Below are 22,080 nucleotides of genomic sequence, written 5' to 3' on the forward strand. Positions count from 1 at the left end.
GAGGTTGACTTGGGAAGTGGCCGGGGGAGCCCAGGGAGGCGGCTGGGCCGGGCCAGTCTCGAGAGGTAGGGGCTGGCTTCGAGGGAGACGAGGGGGCTCCGCGAGCTGTCGGTGGGTGGGAGCCGGCCCTGGAACATGGAGGGTAGCAGCCCCCGGCCGATGGGCAGCTGACAGGCAGGACTGACGGACACCCGGCCCTGCACGCTCGCCTCCTGTCTCTAGCGGCTTGGTGTTCTCCAGCCCACAGCCCAGCATTCCATCCCCTGCTGTCCACCCCCCCCAGCCCCTCCCCGCCCCGTTGCCACCCCTTCTCCACAACCCAGTCCTGACAGCTCTAGGCAGCAGTCGGCGAGGCAGGCATTGGGCACAGCAGGAGTTTATCTCAGGGAAAGAATGTTCTGGAAGGCAGCTTGACCTTGGTCTTGGTTCTGGTCCTGAAGGGGGATCGATTGCACGTGGAGGTCCCTCATGCTGACTAGGCGTGGCTGGCGGGCCGTGTGGGAGCCGGCTCCCGCGCCCCGTCCTCTGCCAAGCTCCCTGCTCCCCCAGCCGGGGCAGCTCTGCTCAGTCACCATGCTGGCAGCCTTCCCGCCCTCCCCGCAAGACCAGGGTGCCGGCCCAGATGCCGGCAGGGCGCCCCACACTCGTACCAGCTACGTCTGCCGGTGCATCTCCCCGCCAGATGGGGGACCCCGTGAGGGCAGGGCCCTCTGTCTCCTCTGGGTCCCCAGCCCCCAGCTGGAGCCTGGCACAGAGAGGGGGCTCGGTGTTGGGGCCACGGTGGCCCCTTAGCCTCTTGGGAGTGCGGCGCGGCCCCCATGGGAACCGGTCTTCCCGGCGAGATTCCTCTAGGCCATCCCAGACACCAGCCCGGGGGTGGGCGCCGTGCCTCTGGTGCCCGGGCTGGTGGTCACGGAGCTCATCGGCCCCCAGGAGGGCGGCGCCCCTGCCCGGAGCACGAGGGTGTGGGGAGTGGGGGGCGGGGGCTGCTCCCTGGCACGTGGCTCCCAAGCACCTGTCTCCCTGATTGAGCCGCCCCGCTCGCGTCAGCAGCAGCTTAATTGCAACCGTTTCTGAGTATTCCGGTGGCATCTCTTGTAAGTGTCGCCGTCCTCAGGTTTACGGCGTCTTATGAGGCCTTTCTGGGTCTGTTGCTACTTCGGTAGTGATTTGTGTGTCACGGCGGCGGGAACAGCCTGGTGTCGGTAAAAGCAGGGAATTGCTTCAAAAGGCCGGCATTAGGTAGTGCCGTCAGGCAGAGGGCTGAGAACATCCGCCGCGTTCGAGTGCTTCAAAACCCCTTTTGAGATGGGATTTAAATAGACCCGGCACTTGCAACCCCCTCCCGCCCGCCGGCCTCCCCGGGGCCCGGTCAGTCAGCGAGGCCAGGAGGGGTGGGCACGAGCCCGCGGGGGACAGCTGGGCCATTCGGCCCCGATTCGGGTGGCGCGGCCCGTGCCCGGGGGGTGGGGCGGCCCGGGGGCTCGGTGTCCAGAGAGGGGAGCCGGACGCCTGCCCTGGACCCGGGCCTTCCCGGAGCCCCTGGTGGCCGTTTAGCTGGAGGTGACGTCCCACGGCCTGTCCCGGGGCCCCTGCACCAGATGGGCCCCCGCAGCCATTCCCCGAATGATCTGGCCCCTGTGGGTCCCGAGGCTCGTTGGCTTGCGGGAGGGGCCCTGTGACACACCCAGCTGGCCCGTTTCTGTTTCGCAGATGCAGGCCCTGTGCAGGGGATAGCGTTTCCGACGGCACTGCCTCCCGCCACTCCCCTGCGCCCGTGGGTGGAGGGTGTGCCTCCCAGAGGCCTACTCAGGGCCCCTGGGCGGGGACAGCTAGCGTTGGCCCCAGTGTTTGGGCCCCGACCGTGGCCTTCAGGCCCGTGACTCGGCAGCCTCCCCCGAGCGCGGGGCGCTGCCGCAGTTTCCCCGCTGCTTCCCCAGCGCCTCCCTCCTGCTCTCTTTGCCTGGGATGCGGTCTTTCGGGTCATCCTCACGCGCCCCGGCGGGGAGCACGCGTCCTCAGAGCCGCACGCGTGTCGCGTTCACACACGTCTGCACACGCACGTGCTGTGCGCACACGCGTTCTCTCGTGCACGTGCACGCGCGCCCGTGCGGCCTCCCTGCCCCGGGGGCTGGGGAGAGGGTCCCTCGGATTGTGCTCCCGCAAAGGGCACGGAGCCCCGCTGGCTCATGCACGGCCCTGGGTGCAACCACTGGATCCTTCTAAGTAGCGTGTGGGGAGGGGGGGGCGGGGCCAGAACTCCACTTCTTCTCTGACCTTTCAGAAGCCCGAGTGAGCCGGGCACCCCGGGCGCGCTGAGAATTTTTCCTGTTGAGCAGCTGCCCCTAGAGTTTTCCTCTGCGATTTTCCCTCAGGGAGGTTTCTCAGGAGAGGGACTGTGCAGCTCTCCTTCTGCCACGGGGAAGCTTGGGTCCCAGCGGGCACGGCTGTGGCTGCCCGCGTGCGCGTTCGTGCGTGAGTGTGTGCACGTGTGTGCATTTGAGGACACGTGCTCCCTGCACGAGGGGGCACAAGGGGGGGAGGGCATTGTGGGCGCGGGTGCGGACCGGCTTCCACGTTACCTGCTCTGTGGCTGCAGCTTGGGTGAGAGGCAGGGCGGAGGTGCGGGGTCCCAGGTTGGTGGCTCTGTTGCCCAGGGAGGCGGGGCAAGGCTCTTGGGGAAGGGGGCCGCTGGGCTGTTCCCTTGCCCTCTGGCTGTGTGCCTCCCTGCCTCCCTCCCGGCTGTCCCCGGACCTGGCTGCAGGTGGCGCTGCTGGACCACGGTGCCCGGCCAGTGCGCCCCCTGCCTGGTCCCCAGGGAGCGGGACTGGGAAGTTGGGGGTGTGGGGTGGTTGATGGAGCCTCAGGAAACTGCCGTGGGCAGCAGCCTTGGTGGCCGATGGTGGAGAGTGCTGGCCCCTGGGGGGGGAGGGGGTGCCTGGAGGGGCCTTAGAGACTTCATGGCTTCTGAGAGCCTGGCTCAGTGGGGACGGGGGGGGGGGGGTCCCCGTTCCCTGACTCAGGCGCAGCTCTCATCCGGCAACAGGAGTAACTCCTCCCAGCCGCCTGGCTCTGGCCCACGAGAGGCTCCGTGGTGGCAGGGAGGGCTCGGCCTGCCGCCAACGTGGATGGAAATTGGTAGGAGCCTGACGGCTTCACAGATTGGTTTTAATAACTCAGCTTCCCAACGCTGTGTCCTGTCACCCGGACACGTAGCAGAAGTGAAATAGATGCTCTCCATCCCCCCTCCCTCACCCCGGGCCAAACCCCCATTTGGGCATCTGGGGAGTAGCCCCTCCCCCCTCCCCCCACGGGCAGCTCAGTGTGACGCGGTGCGGGGCAGGGGGAGGGGGGGCTGGATGGAAAAGAGCCACCAGGATGCCGGAAGGAGGGCAGCTCTGTCTGTGCCTTGTTAGCAGCTGGGGAGCCCGCCAGGCTCCTCTTTCCCTAGCCCCGGGTCCCGCGTGTGTGAGAGTGACAGAAACAGCCACAGAAGGAGGGTTTTAGGGCAGGAAGGTCCCCCGAGAGCAGATCCCCACCGAGGCTGGAGGCGTCAGAGCCCCGTTGATGAAAAGGTAATAGACGAGGTGGCGGGCGGGTCCCTGAGCGCGTCAGCATACCGGGGTGGGGAGCGGCTGCCCCCCCAGCATGCCTAAATCTGATGCAGCGCGGCCCGGGCCTGCAGCTGGAGTCTGTCCGTGGCCCACACGGCCTTGCCCCAAACAGGCCACTGGGGAAGTTTCACGACAGGGCCCCCTTCTGCCCGAACGTGGCTGCTGTCCCAGGTGGCCGAGTGAGGCCCCTAGAGTGCTGAGTGGGACCAACTGAGGCCCGTCTTCCCGGCCCGTGGGTTCTGGGTCAGAACCTCTGCTGCCTCTTGCTGGGCTTGCCGTGGCCCTCGGCTTCCCTGTTGGAGGCACGGGGCCTTGGGCAGGCGGGGAGAGCCTTCTTGGTCCCCCTTCCGGAAGCTCCTCCTTGAATGGTGACCACGACCAGGGCAACGGCACTGAACGCCCTTCGTTCCGTTTGTGCCTGAGCCGTGTGCCCTCTGTGTCCCTGCACGATGCACGCGCGTGTGCTGGGCTTCAGAGCCGAAAGTCCCGCCTCCCGGACCCCCCCCCCCCCCGAGTGGGCAGCCTGCCGTGTCCGGTCACCCTAGGGCGTGCAGATGTGTGTGCGTGTGGCCGGAGGACCTGGTGCCCCAGGCAGTCACTGAGGGCCACCTCACCCACAGCCACGGGGAGGGGGGTCTCGGCTGGAGCCTGGCATCAGGCCGCCGGCACGGCGTTGGGACCGGTGGTTTGGCCCTGTGACCAGGAGGGCCTGTGCGAGGGAGAGCTTGTGGGAGGAGAGCCGTGTTAGGCCCCGCCTGGGTCCCCGCCCTGGCTTTAGGGAGCCCTCGGCCCAGCTCGGTCAGAGCCACGCTTTCGTCCGCGACGCCGCCGGCCCAGGCTTTCTGTTCGCCCGGCTGTGCGGCGAACCTAAAACCGAGAGCTGATCTCGGCGTCGGCACGTTGACCCCTGAGGCCGCGGAGAGCCGTGCGTCTCGAGCCGGGGCGCAGGGTGGTGTCAGGCTGCGAGGACAGGAGCGCGCTGTTGACGACCACAGCGAGTACCCGGGGCGCTTCTGGAGGAGTTTGCCCGGCGTGGCGCCGCGCACTGCGACTCCCACGGCGCGGCGTTTGTCCGACTGGCTTCCTCCTCGCAGCCTCACTCGCCCTGAAGCCTCACGGCCTGTCGCGGCTCCGGCAGCACCTGACAGCGTGTCGCTCTGTCGCTCGGGCTGGACCAGGGGTCGCGGGAGGCCCGGCGCGTTTCGGGGCGCCCTCCCGGGGGCTGCGCTCGGCCTTCGGCGGGACCCACGCTCGCGGCCCAGCCCCTGCGTCTCGCGGCCCGCCGGCGGGGACGGGCACAGTCGGCGTTGCGCAGGGATCGCGCGGCGATTTTAACGTCGCGCGAAGCAAACGAGGGTCGGCCTTCCGCGAAGGAAAAATCTCGCCACACGCTCTCCTCGAAAGGCGGGTGAGAGCCAGCGGGGGCTCTGCCGGTTCCGCGGACGGCCTGACGCATCGCCGCGAGCCCCTGGGCAGCGGGCGACGTTGCGGAATGGGGCCCCTGGTGGGGGCGGCGGGAGGCCCCGTGTCGGAGCCTCCCCACCCCCCCACCCCCCACCCCGGGCGAACGTGCCACTGCGGGGCGCTCTCTGCCTGTCTTCCTCTTTCGGTGGCATATTTTGTTAGAAAAAGACCAGCTTTTAGAACCGTTCCGGTTTTATGGAGACACCGAGGAGAAAGTCCAAGCGCTCCCCCGCCCCGCGCTGTTCCCCCGCTGGGACATCCCGTCAGGCTGGAGCATTGGTCACGGTTAATGGACCAACGTTGATCCGTTCTTCATAAGTAAAGCCCACGCTTAGGTCCTAAGCGTCCCAGGCGCCCACGTGACGTGGACTCGGCCAGTCTCCTTGGGCTCCTCTGGGCTGTGGAGGCTTCTCCAACTTCCCTCGGTTTTGATGCCCTGTGACAGTTTCGAGGAGGCCCCGGGCAGGGTTTTCTAGAAGGCCCTTCCTTGGGTGTGTCTGCAGCTTTTCTCGTAGTGAGACTGGGGCGATGGGTTTAGGGAGGAGGACCCCCCAAGTGAAGCGCCCTCCCCCTGACACCACCCCGGGGGTGCGTGCTGTCACCACGGTGTTGGCCTTGGTCCCCTGGCTGAGGTGGGCTGTCCAGTGTCTCCAGCGTAAGTGCCCTCCCTTCCCTGTTTCCATGATGTCCTATCTGAAGTGTACTCTTGGAAGGAAGGAAGGGGGGCGCAGGGAGGGAGGAAGTTTCCAATATCGGAAAAGGGAATTGGGGGGCGCCTGGGTGACTCAGTCAGTTAAGCGTCTGACTTCAGCTCGGGTCGTGATCTCGCCGCCAGTGAGTTCGAGCCCTGCGTCAGGCTCTGTGCTGATGGCTCGGAGCCTGGAGCTGCTTGGGAGTCTGTGTCTCCCTCTCTCTCTGATCCTCCCCTGCCCATGCTCTGTCTTCCTCTGTCTCTAAGAAATAAATGTTAAACAAACAATTTAAAAAAAAAAAAAAAGGGAAGAGTGAGCGGAACAGCCTCGTGCCCCCTGCATGCAGTGGACTGACGTGAGTGTCCTGGCACACTCCTCTCGGGGGTTTTCATCTCTCTTTTCCCTCCTTCCCTCAAGTCGAGGTGGCTTTGGTTTTCTGTTGCTGCATGAGTGGGCTCATGGCCTGCACGGATTTGCTCACGGTTCTGTAGGTTCTGTGGGCCAGCTGGGTCCTCGGTTCAAGGTCACAGAGGCTGGAGTCCTTGCCGGCTGCTAGCTCTGGGCTGTCGGCATCTAGAGGTCACTCAGAACTTGCCATGTGTCCCCCCCCCACCCCTGGCCCCCATCTTCAGGCTAGCATGGAATCCTCTCCTGAAGAAGGGCCCTGCCCCTTGTGAGGGCTCACCTGCTTAGGTCAGGCCCACCCGAGGTAATCTCCCTGTTTTAGGGTGTCCTGATGTGGGACCTTAATTAGAACAGCAAAAATCTGGCACACTAGGACCAAGGGCAGAAGACTTAGGGGCATCTGAGAACCGCGTCTGCTATAAAGAATTTGTTGTGAAATATAACGCGGTACAAAAGCGTGCAAAATGTGTATGCGACCCGAAGATGCATATTTACGTGCCGTGTACCGAATGACTGTGCGGCCCGCCCCTGTGTAACCTCCCCCCCACTGCCCACCCCCTACCCCACCCTTTGCAGCCCCCTCCCCACCCAGAGCGGATGACTGCCCTCAGGACCGTCCTCCTCCCGACCTGACGGGTCCTTTCCCTACGTGTGTCTGTGGCCCCGGGCAGCATGCCGGGTGTTGGCTGGATTTGAACTCCACACAGATGGACCTATCTGTCCTTGTGTTTGTGCTCGGGGTTTGTGGGGAAGACACCCCCGTTACGTGAACCGGTGGCTTATTCGTTTTTATCTGCTGTGGGACTCCGCCTCCACCTGTCTGTCCGTCCATCGGTTCGCTCTCGACGGGCGTTGGGGCTGTTTCCGCCCTGGCCAGCTGCACCCGCCGCGTTAGTGTTGTTACCTGATGCCTGGGCACGGTGTCCGTGACTGCACACGAGGACGTCCTGAGACATCCCGACGGCAGTGGCCGTGGGCGATGCTTCCCGTGTGCCAGGCTGTGCTCCGAGAGCCTGCCCGTCTCGCTGCAGCCTTGAGCTGCCCTCCTCGCGGGTGAGGCCCAGGCTGGCCGGGCCCCAGCTCAGGGCCGCGGAGCTCCCAGATGGAGGGGCTGTGGTCGAGCCCCCTTTCCTCACCGCTGCTCCCCTCGCCCCTCAGAGCGTCTCCTTGAGAATCGGGAGGGGTGGCGGGTTCTGGGAGCAGGTGGCCGGGCGGTCGCTCGGCCTTGGGGACGGGGTGTGTCCCGGGTGGCAAAGGTGGCCTGGACCTGAAGGTGTGGGAGGGGAAGGACTCTGACGGAGTCCCCAGCACTGTCACTGAATCAACCTGAGCCGAAGCGGAACCTGTCAGGTTCCCGTGGGAGACGGAGACAGGATGGCGGGGACCCAGGCTGGCCGACGCGTGGCTTCCGCAGAGGTCACGCAGCTGTCCGGGTGGGGCGTGAGGGTGTGGGGGATGTATTCCAGAAACGTCGATGGGTGGCCACAGGATGCCACGGCTTCTCCCGTCTCACTAGCTGGCGCCTGGTCACGTGGCTGCACTTTCGGCCGGGAAGCCTGAGAAACATCGTTCAGCTCCCTGTCCGGTGGGGGAGGGGGGTGGCCTGGGGGAGGACGGCGGGGAAAGGAGAGGGCTAGATGAGTCAGTTCACGTCCTCACCGAGTGCCCGCTCTGGGTCCAGCATGAACCCGGGATCGACGCCACCCGTCAGGACAGGAGCTGATGGCGTGGCCCCACGCCCCCAGAGCAGGGCCAGGCGTGGTGGTGGCAGGAAGTCCACAGGACTGAGGGCTGAGGCCTGTAGGAAGAGACGCAGCCCGGCAGCCCGTGGAGAGGGCCCCGCTGGAGGGCGGGCGGGCGGCCGGGCCAGGGGCGTGGGGCTGGAGGGCAGGCGGGCCAGAGGGTTCGTCCAGGCAGCCACATCCCAGCAAGGTTCCTCTGGCCCAGAGGATGCATCAGCTGGGGGGCAGGCCCAGGCCGTGACGTGGGGGCTTTGGGCCGGCAGGTGTCCCCACTGGGTGTCCCCGTCTTCTGTCTGCCGGCCGCTCGAGGGCCCAGACGTCGCTGGCCTGTCCCACGTCCCCACTGGCTTGGTCTGGCAGGAGCAGATGGGCCTTCACTCACTTCAGAGTCTTTTGTTCAGAGTCGCAAACAGCAGCGGCTGGCTTGTGCTGACGGAGGCGGGGTTTCTGCCGTAGGCGGCCCGGGTTCCGGCTCCCGGGCCGGAGCGCCAGGTGAGTCCCCTCTCTGCCCACCACTCCAGGAAACCGTCGGTTCTTCTCTTCAAACTGTCGTCGCTGAGCGCCTCCCACCCCGCAGTGTTCGGATCAGGAGCCCACTGAGCCTGTGACTGTGGGCGGGGTCCCCTCCCCCCACCGGGGCGGGAGGGGGGACGGCCTTCCTGGCCAGGATTCGCTTTCCCCGCCTGTTAGCTAGACGAGCCATCAGAGATTCGGGGTCTGCACACAGGGGCTGGTTTCCATGGCAAATTTCTATCATGCCAGCAGGGTTGCAGTGGGCAGATTTCAGCTCCTCTGAAAGGGAGATTCCTGCAAATCTGCGGGCAAGGAGAGAGAGAGTCTTTGTCAACTTTGCTCAAAACTCCGGCTAGGACCGTGCTCCCCCTTCCCGGCACGGCAGCAGGAGGTGGGGAGCTCAGGGCCCCCTGTGGCCCGTCCTGCGGTCGCCAGGGGCCCCGCCGTCTGCGGGTGTGTGTTTGACGAAGGCACACACGTCCAGGGCGTCGGAAATCACTTCGACAGACCTCAGCCTCCCCGCGTTGATGATGTCCCAGCTGCTCGCGGCCCGTGGAGAGAGCCAGACTCCCAGCCACCTTCCCAGGTCCAACCCAGCTTGTCGCCGTGTCCTGGGCTCGTGCCGGTACGGGGCCGGGGCGGCCGACATCGGCCTCGTTCCCCTCGGCCGCGTCCCTCCGCGTCCTGTCCTTGTTCCCTCGCTTCAAACCGCCGTGTGCAAACACCAGCGCGTTGGGGGGCCTCCCCACTGCCCACGCGCCTCCGGCCGGAGGAGTTTGGGGGCCGTGGGTGTGGGTGCAGCGGGAGGCCACCTCCGGCTCGGCTCGCTATTCGAGCGGACGTTCAGAGCGGTGCTCCGAGGGGGAGCCGGGGGTGCTCTGCGTTGGCCCCACGTCCCCGCACCTCAGTCTCCCTTCTGTGCTCCACTCTCCGGCCTGCCGTTCAGAGCCTCACCTGAGAAGCCCCCACCCCCTTTAAAACATCAAAAACACGCACGTGCCTTGGCAGTTTCAGTCCCATCATACGACAAAAATAATTCCCGGGTCTAAAATGAACCGGGGCTTGGGATCAGATGCCTCCACTTCAGCATTTAACAGCAGGCTCGACACCACTCGCCTCAGAAGTCGGTTCCCTGGTTAACGCAGGCTGGCCGTGTGTGAGCCGGCCGGGGTCTCGGCTTCCCTGGCTCCCCCGGGGTGGGCTGGGAGCATCTGGGGCCCACGGCCCCGGGAGAGGCCTCGGCGAGCCCTCCCGCCTGCAGCACACCCTTGTCTCCCGCATCGGCGCCGCGGGCATCCCATCGGAGACGCCCTGTTTTCTCTGTCTCCTGCGTGCGTCTCAATAAAAATGTCATTATTTGAAATCCTTGACACTGCTCGCACCAGGTACCGAATTCCATCGCCTTTTGTCCCGTAAAACGATCCATTAAAGATAAACCCACCGTGACTCAATGAGGTTCTTTCCTGGGAACAAGCCACCCTGGTCCTCTGCTGATCCTATCTCCCCGGCGTGTGTTTGTGCTTGTCCTACAAAGGGGCTGCAGCGCCAGGACAAATGAGGGAGGCTGCCTCGCTGCCGAACGAGGCTCCTTGGAAGTCGAGATGGGACAGTTCCAGCTACTCGCTCAGGGAGGGGCAGCGCAGTCCGGGCTGAGCTCCCTGGCGCAGCGGAGACCAGCTGGGGCTGCACGGGAGCCCCCCCGGGCCCGGATTGCACGTGTACCCTTTCTGTCCTGAGTGTCCGGGACAGGGTCCTCGTGCCCCTCCGTCCCTGCGTCAGCCCCCTGCAACCAGTGTCCCCGTCCAGGTAGCCTGGGCCGCTACCAGGGCTTCTCCGTCCCATCCTAGCAGGCACGGGGACCCCAGGCTATCCGTCCCTAAAGGCTCTTTGCACGTCTTCCTCCTGTGTTAAGGGCAAGTCTGTCTGCCGAGTACTTTTTTTTTTTTTTAAATTTTTAAAAATATTTATTTATTTTTGAGAGACAGAGTGAGACAAAGTGAGATTGTCGGCTCCCCTGGGTCAGACTCTGCGAGTCCGTCAGTGGTGAGCACTCACCCGGGTTTGCGTTCAACCTCCTCCGTGGCGGGGGGGAGCTCCTGCCTCGGGACCACAGACAAGGGGCAGGGTGTACCTGGTGGGTTTCACGGCATGCCGCGAATGCCTTTCTGGTGCGGAGGACGGCTGGCTGTCCTCACGCTGAGCGTTCATTCTGCTCCCTGGCTGGACCGCCTCACTCCGTCGTTCACCAGCTGCTCTCCGCTCTCCCAAGGAGAAGACCGTGTTGTTTCAGAGAAAAGAGTTTGTCTCTTGCCTTCTGTTTACTGTCCTTGCGTCTTTTTCTTGACCTATGGCATCGGCTGGCGTCTGCTGTGGGAATGGACAACTTGCCCTTTCCGGAATGCCTCTGCTGCCTCATCGTGCACTGTGACCATGGGGAGGTCCCTCTTAATCCTAGGTGGCTAAGAGCTTTAATACTGAATGTTTTGGAATTTTATGTAGATTTTTATTTGTTGGGCTGTTTTTGCAAGCCTTGGGGTAAAGGGTTAGTCTCATAAGACACTTCTGTGTCTGATTTTCTAATATTTTACCTGGGCCTTGGCAGCTATGTGACACCGGCCTATCATTTTCCTGTGTGTCTTTGTCCTGTGTCGGTGACTGCATTTCCCATTCATTCTTTCTTTCGAAAATATGCTGGATTCATAGGAGGAGTTATGTGCCATCTGAACTTCCTGTTTGCTTGGTAACCGTAAGTGTAGGTGGGCACTGGCCCTTTAGTGTGGAAGTTTTGTGAGGCTCTCAGTAAAGCTGTCAGGGCCTGGTGCCTTTTCCAGAGGTGGTATCTGTAGGCTTCTGGTTCCTCTGAGATGCGCTCATCTTAACCTGTTGGATGCTTTGGTTCTGGGCCCAGAAGACCCTGAAGAGCCAAATGCATCTGTGGTCCTGAGCCCAGAAACTGGGGCAGGGACTGGGACTCACCACTCCCATGTCCACAGGGCTGGGGCGTTGTTAATAGCTGTATCGAGGCATAACTTACGTGCCACACGTGACGTACTAGACACAGAAGTCACTCGATGTGCTTGGACGTCAGATGAGGGGTGACCACCACGACTGTGTTTGTCTGGGCCCTCCTGCTCCACTGACCAGCTCGAAGACGGTGCCCCATCGGCCGGGAGGCTTGCGGGAGGCCCGTTCTGTGACCGGGTCGTTCTGCTCGGCCTGCCCAGAGTGCGGGGCGGTATACTGGAACTGCCCGGCCAACGCGTGGCCAGAGAGGGTGCGGGCTGTGGGCCAAGACGGGCCTTTGTGTGTGAGGACGGCAGTAATGATGGCCCTTTCCACACGCCCAGCACGCGGGGCCCTAGCGGGGCTGCTGGCATTTGGAGCCGCCGTGGCCTCCGGGGCTTGTGTGGACGGCTTGCTCGTGCCAGGTGGCCTCCGACTTGACACGCGGTCTCAGCACTTCTAGTGGCCCCTGCCTTCTTGTTTCTGTTTCCGTAATTATGGCATGTTAAACGGCCAGGGGCCTGTCTCCCCAGGCCTTGTGCACACACTGTGAAATTAACTTCCTCACCCTCCAACACGCGTCAGGCCGAGCTGACATTTCCAAAGGGCTCCTGGCTGGACCCCTGCTCTGGGCACACGTTCTTCAACAGCGAGGGAGGAGGGTGGGGAGATGAGCTTTCTCGTCACGGCACCTAATGGCCGGGAGCCTCGCGCAGTGGAAGCTGTCAGGCTGGACGCTCGTCACCGGCAGAGTCACCAGAGCCTTGGGGAAGAAAGAAAGCATCACGGCGTCGCATGTCCTGACTCCAGAGCCAGACGGCTGCGGGCAGCACGGGGCCCCCAGCAGGTGCTGAGGGGCCTGGAGGGAAGGGCGGCCGGGGACTTGAGAGCCTGGGGCCCAGTGAGCCTTTTATCCTTGCAGGAGAGCATGCTGGGAGTTGCCTCATTACCATGGAAATGCTGCCCTCCCGGCAAGGGACCCCTGTCCACCTGTAACAGACCCCGCGGCCTGGGGCAGCCGGCGCGTTCGAGGAGACGAGGGGTGGCTGGCGGGCGGGCGCAGGCGCTCGACTCTCTGGCCGGAGGGGCCTGCACGGCCCAGAGCCCTGCTACTCGTCCTCATTGTAACTAATGGCTCCCGAACAGGTCCCCGCTCTCCAAGACAGTCTGTGTTCCTCTTCGTGACACGCTCGTTTAATTTTTAACTCACAAGGCATTTGCTTATTTATTTTCATTGTTCTTGATAATAATTCTAAGCCATTAGAGGGGAAAATTATATTCAAAAATGCTGTTTCACACTTTATTTGTTTGATGATTTAGAGCGATAGAAAATAGCACATTTGCTGGCTTTTATAGTCTGATAATTATTCACATCCATCAAGCCATTCCAGGGGAATAAACAAAACACCAAGAAAATGACACTATTAATAGCATCCTCCGCGGCGGACAGGAAGACTTTCCCGGGCCGGTGAGTCAGTCAAATGGAAGCGGCCTGTCCCTGGGCCGGCCGGCGGGCCTGCCCGCGGAGGACACATCGCCTTTTAATTGCCCAGCTCTGTCCGGCCCCGAGAGCTGCCTGGCTGCCAGGCGGAGGCCTCTGCCTGCCCCAGCACCCCCGACCTGCCCAGTGTCACAAGCCCTGGAGTGTCTTTATCAGGCCCACGGAGTCTGTGGTGACCTGTGCCGGCAGAAGCCTCCTGACGTCTGGGGCCGTGCGGTGTCCCGCCTTGGACCCGGCCTGGCCTCAGTGGGGCTGGCAAGACATCCTGTCCTCTGGCCTCACCGTCAGAACAAGAGCACTGAGCCGCGCGCTGCCCCTCTCCAGCACGCGTGTTCCTGACCCCCCTGTAGACAGGTCAGATCCTCCCCAACACCAGGCTGTGGGCCCTGGATGTGACTGCTCACCGCCCTGGACCCAGCCCCGTGGGCAGGTTTGTGGGTTTCAGCTTGGCCTTTTGGGGCGGCCGTGATTGACGGGGGTGCGTTGTCCACAAGCACCTCAAAGGGTAAACGGAGGACCAGGAAACCCCGGGAAGGCTGGGGGACGCCCGCCTTCCCAGAGTGACCCATCCCGCCCCTCCTCGGACCCGGCCATCGCTTCCTTCTGAAACTCGCTCTCTGGACGTCGGGCTGGCCCCTCACCATCGTGCCTGAAGTGTGTTCCTTCTGTTGGGTCGGTTGTTTGAACCGTGAAACGGCGGGACTGTAATGGCCTTCCAACCGTTGCACATCACGCGTCTTCCCCCCTCACCTGGGGGCCCGGTTCCCGGGGCCCTGGTCTCTCCCGCGTGCCTTTTTCCTAGTCTAGAAATGTTTTCTTTTCCCACCGAAGCCCCTGATGTTTGCAGACGGCTGCCTCTCCGAAAAGGGCGTCTGGCAAACGAGGCCTGAATTCGGCCTTCTCGGTAATTCCGCGGCATTAAGCCTGGAGTTATGGAGCCTGTCGAGTCCTGCTGCAGGGTCACCTGGGGTGGTTGCCAGGGATACCGCTCCGACAGCACCGACTTTTCCGTGACTTTCCGGTTTAGTGTTGTCCGGGAGGACTTTGTGGGGAAGGTTCCAGAGCAGAGAGAGTGTGTGGAGGGGGTAGGGCTGGGGAAACACGGAGAGAAAAACACCCCGTGGGACACTGTGGAGAAAGTTCAGACGCCTGCCTGGCCGACCTCAGGTGCAGGACTCACCGTGGGCCCGAGGCTCGGCCAACGCCCCCCTCAGACAGCTCAGACAGGCCCACGGCAGCTGCCAGACCGTCCCAGGCAAACGGGGGCTGCGGCCAGAGGCGCCCGAGCGACCCCACGCGGGCCGCCGTACCTCCTGCGGCCTTCCCCGGGGCTCCCCTGGCCCCCCGCACTCCCCGTGTCTGGTTCTGCTCGCCGGGCCCCAGTCGGCTCGCCCCCTCCCACCTCACTGGGTTCTGGGGATTGCTCTGCCCCCATGTTTGATCCCGGCTTCTCCAGATTCTTCCACCATGACAGGTGTGCCCCTGGGCCTCGCACCCTCCGGGCCCTACAGCTGGCCACCCGGACTGGACTGGGCCCGGGGAGGCTGTCTGTCTGAGGACACCGTGCAGGAACGCTTTGCCACCGGGTGACGGGCCGCCGCGTCCAGAGACTGGCCACTGGGCTTGCAGGCCGGCAGAGTGGATTGCTGTTGGCCGTGAAGTTTGACCTTGTGATGGGGACGGAGGTCCTGGGGAGCGAGACAAATTGCCCCCATGTTGGTGACCAATAAAACCGACTCTGTTTTATGGCCCCGAGAACTCGCTCGGTAATGGCCAGACAGATGCTCCTGCCTCGGGGGTTAGCGAACAAACACGCTCAACCCAGATAGCTGTGTTTCTTCCCTCCTCCTTTCCCTCCCAGAGCCGGGCCGAGGGGCAGTGAGGCCCCCACATGTGGCCGTGACGAGGGTGACACGGCTCTGCTCTGGGGGCCCCGTGGGGCCTGGGGGCTTCCCTCCGGGGACACGTGACCGTTGCTGTTGGGAGGCCAGGTCTGTAGCCAGCTCACCTGGGCCCCCACCGTGGAGGGCTCCCCAGGGCGCTGGCATGGAGAGAGGGCTCCGGGGGACCCTGCCGCCCACAGTGCCGGATTCTCCCGGCCGTCGGAAGGCCCCAGTGTGTTTTAACAGACGCGCACCCGCCCCTCGCTCAGAGCCGTGTGTCGTAAAGCACCCACACCCCAGTTCTGCTCGTCTCCCCTCAAAATCTGAGGCTTGCGTCTTGCCGAGCCCCTGAGGGTGCGCGGGGGGCGCGCATCGCTGGCGCCGGGCCTTCTCAGCATGCTGAGGCTGTCGTGCGTTGTTCCAGGCGGCGGGAGGGCAGCTCTCCCTTGGCCACTGGAGTCCAGAAGTCCCCGAGGCTGTCGGCTTCCCGTCCGCCAGTCCTTTCTAATCCCTCCAGGGGCTGCGCTTCTCAGTGCTCAGCCCAGCGTCTTGCGGTCTGTACTTTCCGATAACAGAGGAGCCACGTTCCAATGTATTAAACTTTTAACATGCACCAGATTCAATTAATCTTATCTTTACAACTCCCAATTACAGGCGGTAATTAAGTGAAAGCAGCATTGTAGACTGGGGATATTGCATTAATCATCACAGCCTTGGAGTCATAAATTAGTTCCTCCCGTCCTCCGGCAAGTTCCCAGAAGGACTGGAATGTTTCATTTCCTTGTTTGGGGGGGATGTTAATCCCACAAAGGTGCTTTGGATTGGGATTAACTTTTATCATCTTTATGTACGTGATACGAGGCTGTTTAAAAAAGAGTCACCTCATCTTTGTCCAGACCGTGGAAAGTTCTCCAGCAGCAGCAGCAGCAGAATTGCAGGTCCTGTGCTGTCTCCGCAAGGGCCGTGCGCCGTGCCCAGAAATTGATTATTTTTGTCCGTCGGATCAGAGACGGCGTTACCTCCTACCCCCGCCCCCTTTTATTTTGTTAAAAAGCAATAATAAATGTCTCGGTCGGCGTGGACTTAGCCCGCCACGGAGTCCGGGCCGGCTTCTGTGTCCTGTGTTGTTCCTGTCCTGCGTCCCCCACTGTGAGTGTGGGCGGAGGGCGTGCCGCGCCCTGCGCCCCCCACATCCGACTCGTTCTAGAACGAGAGGCGTGCGGACGCAGCGTCTCTCCCCTCGGCACTGTGGACACGGGGCGGGTTGTTGTCCCCAGGGCGCCCCGGGCACTGGGCGCGCTGAGTGGGATCCCTGGCCCCCCCCACGCTCAATGCTAGGAGCCCCCCCCCCCCCCAGTGTGACAACCACGGATGTCCCCAGACGTCGCCCCGTGACCCCTGGGGGCGGGGTCGCCACTGTCCTGGGGACTCCTGTGCTCCCCGCCTCCTCCTCCGCGGGACGGACAGACGGCCTGTGCTCAGCACTTCTGTGGCGCGAAGGGCCGACGTGCCGGTTCTGGCTGCCTCTGTTGAGCGTGGAGCTTTTTGTCTTGCCGGGGTGGCCAGGGTGCTGTGTCAGCTGGGGCGGGCTCCTCGCACCCCCGCCGGCCCCCCCCCCCCCGTGGCCGCTGCCTGCCGGGAACGGGTCCCAGGCGGGCCCCCCGCGCCAGCCTCCGCACACAGCATTAGCGGGTGTCACTCTCGTTTCATCTGTTGGCAAACTGGCACCTCACGTCTTTCTTGTTTATGACGGGGACTCGGCAATCTCTCAAACGTAGAACGTGTGAAGCTAAAACTTACAAGTGGTGACAAACGGAGTCTCGTTCCTGAAGCTCCTTCCCTGTCGGCTCCTGGTCCCGGGGCTGGGGGAGCGGGAGGCAGGGAGGCGACAGAGGGAGGCTGGGGACCTTCCTGTTCCCCCCTCAGGCCCCCTGCTTGCTTTCTCGTGGTCCGCTCTCTGAGCCTCGTGGAGGCTTTGGTGGCCCTGACCAGTGCCGGCGTGGGGCGGGTGCCGTCACCGCCGTGGAGGGGCCCTCCCGCCCCACCCCTCCTCACTTCTGTGTGGGTCCCTCCCCCGGCACCCTCCCTGCTGCCCTTCACCCTTCTCACCGCACCCGGTTCTGCTCTGTGCACGGCCCGCATGTCTCCCCGAGGCCGTGGCCGCAGCCCCAGGTCCCTCAAACGCGTGGCGGCCCGTGACCTCGCCTCTGACGTGCCTCCCTTCTCTCGTAGGTACGCCATCCCACCGGAGCACGGCAAGCGCCTGGAGCGGCTGGCCATCGGTAGGTGTCTGCCCCCCGCGGGCGGGGACCTGGGCCGAGGGCGGGGGTGGGGCGGGGGTGGGGGCTGGCCCCAGCGTCTCGGGTCGCGCTCCTTGTGTGAGTGTCCATCTCTGGGGGGGCTGGCGTGCTATAAGGTGTCCCTGTCTGGTTTTCCATTCCCTTTCCCTCTCGTGACCACAGACCCTGCGCTGGGGTTTGTCGCTCTGTGAGTGACGCGCAGATGCCATTGCTTGGAGCACTCTTTCCCGGCGTGTTAGCACGGAGCTGCGGGACGTGACTGCAGGCTCCCGCGGGCCAGGGAGGGCAGCCGTGGTCTTTCGTCCCCCCCTGGCGCCTGGTACTACATCGCGCCCTCCTCTGGGCCTTCGGGTCTGTGTCCAGTCTGGAAAGTGAGACGTCCAGTTAGGAGCCCCTGCCCTGTGCCCCGCAGCCGCATGGTGACCGTGAGGGTGTCCGCCTGCGTGTGCTGGCCTGGGCCCGAGGGGGCCTCCTGGGAGGACGGGATTTGTCACGGTGAGTCCCCAGCTGTGTCCAGAGAGAGGGCACTGACGCCTCGGGGTAAAGGCAGGCCCTCGGGACACGGGATCCTTGGAGACAAGCCAGACACCGGGCTGGGTGACGCTGAGGCCCCCGGCCACTGCGACAAAGGGGCTGGTGAGGTTTCTCGCTGCTCCCCGTCACGGCGCCCTGCTCTGTTCTCACGTCGGGTGGCCCTGAGTGCCTCCGAGGACGTTAACAGACCCCGTTGGCCCAAAGCGTCTGGGCCTCGCCGGCAGGCAGCACCCGGTAGTCGGGGCGGGTGGGGTGATGGCCCTGTGGTTCAGGAGCCCCCTCGGGACAGTGCGGGGCCGTCCCTCTGGGTGGCTGTGGCAGCAGCCTGCCCGCCCTCCCCTGGCAGCCAGGGGAATCTTCCAGAAGCCATCTCTCAGCATCGGCACAGCCTCCCCAACTTCCTGCTGGGTCCTTTGACCCCTCCTCTTGCCTCCCTCAGAGAGTGCCCGCCACCCTCTTCCCCTGCCCCGTTTGGCTTGGGAGAGGGAAACGGTCGCTGTTTCCGAGAACTTCTGAGAACTGGCCGCACTCGGAGCCGCACGTCTGTTCAGCAAACGCCTGCTGCACGGTTTCCCCCGAGGACGAGGACACAGGGAGGCTTGTCCCGGGAGTGAGGCCGGCCCCGCGGCCGAGCGTGCAGCCAGGCTCACGTTTCCGTTGGAGACCCGGACCCGGCCTTCCCGGGCTGGAGCCTGCTGTCGGGAACACGCTCGTCACCCTAGAAATGCCAGTTAGCGCCCCGGCAAAGAGCGATTTCTCTTCCTTCGTAACATCTCAGGTGACACCCAAATAGAAATGCTTTCCCCGCGCACTGTTTTAAACATAAGTTGGAAACACAAATACTAATTGGAAAATACAAGTCGAGAAATGTCTTTCTTATTTTTCTCTGCCGTTGCTGTTGTGACAAATCACTCCCGAGTCAGTGGCTCCAAGCAGCACGATTCTCTCAGCTTTGCTGTGAACCTGGAATTGCTCTAAAACAGCCCTAGTTAAACGCACACAGTTACTCCCTCACGTTTGGGGCTCAGGGGTCTGTCTGACCCGGGTCTCGGGGTTGGGCTGCCCGGGCTCCTGCCCCCAGAGACGCCGGTGTCAGCCTGTGTCCCTGTCTGTGGTCACGTGCTCTCCCCTCTGTGGTCAGGGCCTCCCTCTGCCTCCCTCCCGTGGAGACCCTGTGGTGACCCGGGGGTCGCCCCCATCCTGGGCTCCTGCACGTAATCCCTTCTGTGGAGCCCCTGCCACGCGGAAGGCAACATAGTCACAGGTACTGGGGAGCAGGACGTAGACATCTCGGGGGGCCACCGTGGGGCCTCCCACACCTACACAGCCATGGAAGGAGCCGCCACGGAGCGATCCGCACGGGTGGCCTCCGGTGACCACAGCCCGGCCCGGTTTTCTGCTGGATTCTGCAGTCACGCCCGGCCCCTTCTTCCTCTCTGTGCCTTTTCCACTAGACAAGTTTTGGGTGATCTGAACGCCCCCCAGAAAAGCTAGGCACGGGATCCCGTGGGATCATGGCCACTCTCCCTGGAGCCCGGCCGGCTCCCCACGTCCTCCTCGCGCCGGGGCCCTGCTGCCCGGGAACCTGTCTCGGGGCGTGCGGGAGGCACAGTGGCTGGGACAGGTGGGCCAGGAGCCGGAGGCCTCCGGGAGCCTCCCCACGTTGCTTTGTGACCGGTGTGGACTGGTCTGGCCTGGGGGAGGGCTGGCTTCGCGCTTCCCCTGCGCCCCTCCGCAGAGGGAGGGCGGGAGAGGTTCTAGGGCAAGTGAGTCACTGCCCTCCTCGGTGTCCCTTCCAAAGTTTTTGGGGGGCGCGCGCCACAGGCTCCATTATTGAGATGGATGGAATGAGTTTGTGATGAATATGGAAAATGAATAGCCGAGCTCCAAATGGGCTCGCTGGGAGAGTCGTGGAGCCCACGGAGAGAGCATTAATGTGTTGGCGCGTTATTGGTGCTAATCACTTAAAATGTGCGCCTTTATTAGAGCTTTAATGAGAGCCACTTAAACTGTGCATTAAAAAGAACTGCAGAGAGGCCGCGGGCCGGGCGGCAGGGGCCATAACTCTAATTGAAACGCTTTTAGCACAGAGGAAAGTTGCTGGATTCAGTAATCCCTCGCACTTGCCAGAACCTGGCAGTCGTGTCCTGGCTGGCGGGCGCCCCACCCCCCACCCCCGACACCGTGACTCTGTCGCTTGGAAGCCCTCCTGCCCCAGCAGGTGTGTGTGGGTGGTGGGGGTGGGGCCGAGCGCTGGCTCACAGCACGCACGCACGTGGGAGTGTGCCCTCTTCGGCGACCCATGGGGACGTGCGCTGGCCTGGAGGCCGGGGGCCCGAGGTCTGGGTCGGCTCCCGGCAGGATCCCTGGGCGGGCCGGCTGTGCCTGGGGGACAGTCCTGGAGGGAGCGGGACCTTGAGAACCCGTCCTGCACCTCACCGAGACTGTGCCGTCTGTCGGTCGTGGTTTGGGCGAGAGGCCCAGGACCTTTGCGTGGGATGCCGGGCCCGGCTTTTCTTTAACTGCTAGACCTACGTGGCATTGATTTGGGCCACTGGTGACTTGGAAAGGTCTCCGAACTGTGTTAAACACAGTTCTGAGCAAGTAGAACTGACAGTCTGACTTCTGTACATTTACAAACGTCGCTTTACGTGTTTTTAAGTTTATTTATTTTGAGAAGGGGTTGGAGGGGCCGAGAGAGAAGGAGAGAGAGAGAGAGAGTCCCCAGCAGGCTTTGCGCTGTCGGCACGGAGCCTGACGCGGGGCTCCAACTACTAAACTGGGAGATCGTGGGCTGAGCGGAAACCAAGAGTCGTCGGGTGGTTAACCGACGGAGCCGCCCAGGTGCCCCTGCACACATTGTTATAAACCGGTTGTGTGGCATTCGGGGAGACAGAAAGCGTCCCCGGGCGGGAACTCAGACCCCCTCTGTCACAGACGGTCAGGGGTGGACACAGCCGCAGGCCGGGTCGGGTTGTTCGGCCCTTTGCCCGCCAGACTGAGGGCCTCAGAGGGCCAGTCGGCAGCTGGAGCCTCTGTCTCCTCGCCTGCCGTGGGGACCGTGTGTGCGAAGAGCCCAGGCAGAGCCCGTGCCCGCGCTGAGGCCTTCCTTCCTCTTTGTCCGTGACTTGCTTGTGTGGGGGGCACGGCCGTGACTTCCGGTGTGAGCGCGTCCTTCCTGCGTCCCGTCTCCCCGGCTACACCAACGCACTGGCTGAGCGACTGCGCCCGTGCGATGCGGCACGGGTTTTGTTTGGGGGGTGCTCAGGGGGGAGGCCCGCACCCCATCTGTAACTTGGGGCACGCTGTGTTGCACAGCTGGGCTCTGGGCTCGCTGACTGGGGGTCTGAGGGGCTGCCTTCCCGGCCACCAGCAGAGCACGTGGCTTTGCGACGAGGTCCTGTGCGTTTCATTCCCTCGGAGCTGGGGGCACCACACCCCGTGCCTGATTGGGGGAAGGCGCCGCCCACAGAGAGGCCTTCCCAGCGCCACCCGTCAGGCTGACACCCATCTTTTCTGCTCTAGGGTTCTTCCCCGGGAGCTCCCAGGGCTGTGACGCCTTCCTGCGGCACAAGATGACCCTCATCTCGCCCATCATCCTCAAGAAGTACGGGATCCCGTTCAGCCGGGTACGTAGCTGCTGCTGGGGCTGCTGGGGCTGCTGGGGCTGTGGCCCAGGGAACCACCAACGTCCCGGGAAACTGGCTTCTCACCCCTCAAGAAGGTTCTAGAGCACTGGCAAGCCAGAGGAGAGTGCGCTGGCTGGGCTGGGCTGTGGTGGGCGGTGAGGATAGAAGAGGGGGGAGTCGAGTGGGGCCTCGCCTTGCCTCCCAGCCCCTCGCAGACCCAGTCCCTTGTCTGGTGGGGCTGGCAGCTGCCAGCAGGGCCCTGCAGGGTCAGGGTGGCAGGGGAGGGGCGGCTCCTGCCAGCTTCCCAGGAAGCCCCCGGAGAACCGGGCAGGCCTCTCTGCGCCCCCAGACGCCCCGACTTGGCCCCGATCTCTGGCCCCACCCCGTGGCCCACTGCAGACATCCTTTGAGAGAAGGAATACCTGTTTGGAGATGATCTATCTGGCTCTCCCGCAGCACGAAGACTGTGAACTCATTCAATTTACTGCTCCAGGGGCCGCTCCGCTCGTCCGGGAAAGCCTGTGATGCATGAGGCCTGAGGCTGGGGAATCTGGGTGGCTGGCGGGGACCCTGCGGGGGAGGGGTGGGGGAAGGGGGAGGCTGGGCCTTTGTCCGGGGCTCTGCCCGGGGGTGGGGCGCTTCCCCACAGACAGGCCTCGCGGACAGGATCGGCCAGGATCGGCCAGGCCCGGCTCCCCGTGGGGGACGTGCCTGCAACCTTCCGGGCAGCCTCTGGGCTGGGCACCGAGGGCCAGCCGGAGAGGAAGAGGCTCCCGAGGGTCTGATTCCTGAAGGCCTCC

At 63.7% G+C, this 22,080-nt stretch overlaps 1 protein-coding gene across 10 annotated transcripts in view; it reads left to right on the forward strand.

The window, feature by feature from the left end:
* KDM4B (lysine demethylase 4B) overlaps positions 1–22,080 on the forward strand; it is a 133,942-nt gene that overhangs the window by 60,047 nt on the left and 51,815 nt on the right. For all 10 annotated transcript variants that reach the window (XR_006298219.1, XM_043586272.1, XM_043586269.1 and 7 more), the window contains 2 exons: positions 17,050–17,099; positions 21,177–21,280. Coding sequence is in view for 9 of the 10 variants with exons in the window: in XM_043586272.1 (XP_043442207.1) it covers positions 17,050–17,099; positions 21,177–21,280 (154 nt within the window). In the remaining variant the exon portion in view is untranslated. The remainder of the gene's footprint in view (positions 1–17,049; positions 17,100–21,176; positions 21,281–22,080) is intronic.

This window comes from Prionailurus bengalensis, chromosome A2 (genome assembly GCF_016509475.1).
Source record: "Prionailurus bengalensis isolate Pbe53 chromosome A2, Fcat_Pben_1.1_paternal_pri, whole genome shotgun sequence".
Lineage (NCBI taxonomy): Eukaryota > Metazoa > Chordata > Mammalia > Carnivora > Felidae > Prionailurus > Prionailurus bengalensis.